At 43.9% G+C, this 4,081-nt stretch overlaps 1 protein-coding gene across 2 annotated transcripts in view; it reads left to right on the top strand.

Annotated features, from left to right (window-relative positions):
- ATL2 (atlastin GTPase 2) overlaps positions 1–4,081 on the top strand; it is a 74,743-nt gene extending 70,662 nt beyond the window's left edge. The window contains exons 13-14 of one of the 2 annotated variants that reach the window (XM_018573206.1): positions 1,389–1,403; positions 3,396–3,987. In XM_018573206.1, the coding sequence (XP_018428708.1) occupies positions 1,389–1,403; positions 3,396–3,503 (123 nt within the window). In that variant the 3' untranslated portion in view covers positions 3,504–3,987. Of the gene's footprint in view, positions 1–1,388; positions 1,404–3,395 lie in introns of both variants that reach the window. The other variant, XM_018573210.1, reaches the window with a different exon arrangement.

Below are 4,081 nucleotides of genomic sequence, written 5' to 3'. Positions count from 1 at the left end.
AAGCTGAAAATGGCAATTTTTTTTAAAATACATCATTTAGTCCAGTTCTGCACACATATTAATAAATGTATTTTGTAATACAAGCAGAATGTATGTGAATAGGCCTTTACCTTCATGCGAGATTCTTCAATGCAGTACTGGTGCTGAAGGAGCGGAAGGCAGCAATCTAAGCCAATCATTGCTCGTTAGTTTTGCAAAGTGCTGTCCAAGTATAATTTACAGGAGGGCATCAGTGTGCAGCTACTCCTTCATTGTCCAATCAGCAGGCTGGGGTGGCTCCTAAATCTAGCCATACATACTTAGAATCTTGTTCAAACATTCATATGAAATCCTGAAAAGTTGTTTGTCCGAGCATGCGATGATTTCATCATTGACTCAACTTATTTTGTTTGGAAGCTGTATAAAAAATTCTGACTGGTGGAACGGACGGGGGAGGGGGAGGGGGCGGGTACAGCTGGCTCTGCCTCTAGATAGGCAGAGCCAACTGTCAGTCACGCAGCTGGGCGGATCTCAACATCGATGTCGGGATCCGCTTCAGCTGCGGCGTCTCAGTATACCGCGAGCTGTACCGTTACCCTAAGGAGAACTATGGGGAAAAACACTGACCCCATAGTTCTCCTTTAACACAGAAACCTTTTGTATTGTTCTGTTCTGCACTCCTCTACCATAGATTATCGTTTAAACAAACATGTTTGTAACCAGGAAAGTTCTTATTCCGAAGAACCTTTTTTCCTAGCACATGCATGTAACAATAAGTAGGATTTTTCCAAACTGAGGCACACATTAACCGTTACAATTGTGTTCGTTTGGATAAGAAATTTCGAAACATTTTCCAACGTGGGCCTTCGATTTTTCTCATCACTATGGGTAACTCTCAGAGAATCGAATGATTGTTATAGCATTCTACTGGTGTATGGAAAGCTTACATTGGGCTTCATAGACCAGAGAGTATTATTGTCTGTCTCGGGTGCTTTATTACAAGCCTGGCTGGCACAAATACAAATCCATTAGCACAAGGTTAGGCAACCGTGGCACTCTGGCTGTGCTGAAACTATAAATTCCATAATGCCTCTGGAAGTCATGCCTGTGGCTGTCGGAGTATTGCAGTGCCTCATAGGACTTGTAGTGCCACAACAGCTGGAGTGCCAAGGTTGCCTAGCACTGCATTAGCAGATAACTCTTCACTCTGTTCTATAGAAGTTTCTTGTTTGTGTTATTACATGATTAGGGTAAGTATGAGGACACCGGCTCACACGGCATGAGAGATGTTGGTTTGTATATTTTCCTTCTGCTCTCTACCCTTTTCCTGCTAATGGTGTTCAGATCTTTCTAATCACATAACAATTGTCTCCTTCCCTTTTTCTTTGTCTTTTCACTCTGCTGCACAGAGGAGTCCCAAGAAGGTGAGGTGCCATCATCATCATCCTCTGAGGTATAGTTCAGGACTGAATGGCATGTGGTGGCGGCGGTCCTATAGGTGCTACATTTGGTACATATACTTGTCTGTTCTGCAGATCTTTGATGTAGCTTGGGGGGGAAGAGGCCCCAGAAAACTAAATGGCTGAGTGTAAGCCGCTTATAGGATGGTTGGGCAAACTCTATTGGATAGTTGTGGTCCAAGCTAAAGCTATTCAGGAAACCATACTGCGATCTGATCTAGCCCACTGATCCACCTGTCCTATAAAATGCAGAGATCCACCAGTTGTGGTCATTTATTTATATATATATATATATATTATATATATAGAAATATCAGTCCTGGTAAGAAGCCAGTGCAAGCCTAAAATGTGCAATGAACCGTGTTCTTACTGCTATCGAGTTCATTCAAACTAGGAGAGAATACGTTCCTGATTTACAAGTGATGTGAAGGTGCCCCAGCAAGTGATTAAGCATTGGCCTATACACCGATCAGCCATAACTTTATCATTATCCACCTAATATTGAATAGGCCCCCTTTGCTGCCAAAACAGCTCTTACTCGTCAAGGCATGGACTCCACTAGACCTCTGATGATATGCTGTGGTAACTGGCACCAAGCCAGCAGCAGCAGATCATTTAGGCCTGGTTCACACCTGGGCGTTTTGTAGCGCGTTTGAACGCTCAAACACCGAAATCCCATTATTTCCTATGGGTATGGTTCACACCTGGGCGAATTACAGGCCGTATGAACGCGCTACAAAGCGCCCTACGCCCAAAGAAGTACAGGAGCTTCTTTGGAGCGTTTTTGTTGCGCGTTTCCATTGGGATACAGCCAAGTAGCCCACGGAAATGCGTGTTTTTTTTACCGCGAAACGCGGTAAAAACGTGCGTCGTGAAACACGCATATTCGCTACGCCTAGGTGTGAACCCAGCCTTAAGTCCTGTAAGTGGTGAGGTGCTGCCTCCATGGATCAATATCTTCTTTCCAGCACATCCCACAGATGCTCCTTTGGATTGAGATCTGGGGAATTTGGACCCCCAACTCGTTGTGTTCCTCAAACCATTCTTGAACCATTTGTGCAGTGTGGCAGGGCACATTATCCTGCTGGAAGAAGCCACCGCCATCAGGCAATATCGTTTCCAGAAAGGGGAGTGTACTTGGTTAGCAACAATATTTAGGTAGCTGGTATGTGCCAAATAACATCCACATGAATGGCAGGACCCAGGTTTCCCAGCAGAACATTGCCCAAAGCATCACATTGCCTTCTTCCCATAGTGCATAATGTTATGGTTGATCGGTGTATATGCAAAGCGTCATCGCTCTTGCACATCCAATACAATTATATATGGTTCTTGAGTATCCCGGTGAGATTGCAGGAGTTGAATCACCTGTAGTTATTGCTAAACCGTTGTATGATTCAGTTCTCCCTAATTCCTGCATGAAAAGCAGGTATGGGCAATACTTGGCAATAAACAATATGTATTTTAGGATTCGGGGTGGTGTGTAGACAAACTACAATCTGTCCTCTCTACACCTGTAAAGCTAGATGCCAACTATTGGTACCATAATACCTAGGGACTGTTGTAAAAAGGCTTTGCCCGGTGTATAGATAGGTGAAAGCTTATGGCATCAGCCACTGATGGAGCTAGAGGAGTTAAGAAATCTCCTGTGTTCCTCTGCCATCTAGAGGCTGTAATGTCATGTTAGTGGCACTCCTCCAGCTATACACTGTGCAAAACCTTTACACATTAGTCCCTAACTGGTCTAGCTTTGAGACCTCCTTTACCACACCATGGCTTCTAGTAAAAAAAGAGAATGGTGGAATACATTCATAGACTGTAGCCATGCCTTTCAGAACTGAACTGTGCCTCAATTATTCTTCACTCCCTTCTCCTTTCTCCCCCTCCCCTCCCCCCTCCCATCTCCCATCCTTTGCTATGGACTTTCTGTACCTAATCAGCCACTTCATGTTCCAGGTCTTTTCCAAACTCTACGAAGTGTGTAAACGCCGACTGCCTCGCTCAGCGTTCTCATTTAAACAGAGACACAGAAGGTCATCAAACAATAACAAGAAGAAAAATTAAAGCGTACATTCACCTTTACTTTGCTTCTCTGAGACGTTTTGTTTCTACTCTGGGGACAGTTCTGAAAACTGGTGTAACGAGCTTATTACAAGCTCCTGAGTTCTTACAGGGCTGAGTCTGGAAACCAGTGTGCCTCCAGCTGATCATTCCCAGCATGCTTTGCCAGCTGGAGCGTCACCGGTTCCCTGCCCTTGACGTATGGAAATATGCTATGTGTACTATTCATTTATTATCCACAACCAAATTCACAGGGTGAGAGGTGTTTTAGGAGCACAAGTTCGACCATCTCCTCATTTTGCGTTTCTTTTGTTTACATTGCATGTCTTTTATGCCTTATGGTTTAGTTTTCATCTTTCTTCCCGCATGTGTTTTTTCTTCTTTTGTACACCAGGTGTTGAAGCCACTGAGTGATAATTTGATGGAAGAAAACATAAGACAAACTGTGACAAACTCAATCAAGGCAGGTCTTACAGAGCAAGTGGCTCAAGCTTCCCGGCTAAAAACAGACTGACAATCCATTTCTCCAACTGCATCCTTCCCTATTTTATGCTTGTTTTGTACAAAGACAACTCTAAAAA

The sequence above is a fragment of the Nanorana parkeri genome, unplaced genomic scaffold (genome assembly GCF_000935625.1).
Source record: "Nanorana parkeri isolate BGI_ZX_2015 unplaced genomic scaffold, ASM93562v1 scaffold46, whole genome shotgun sequence".
Classification (NCBI taxonomy): domain Eukaryota; kingdom Metazoa; phylum Chordata; class Amphibia; order Anura; family Dicroglossidae; genus Nanorana; species Nanorana parkeri.
This window is presented reverse-complemented; position numbering and strand designations above follow the sequence as displayed.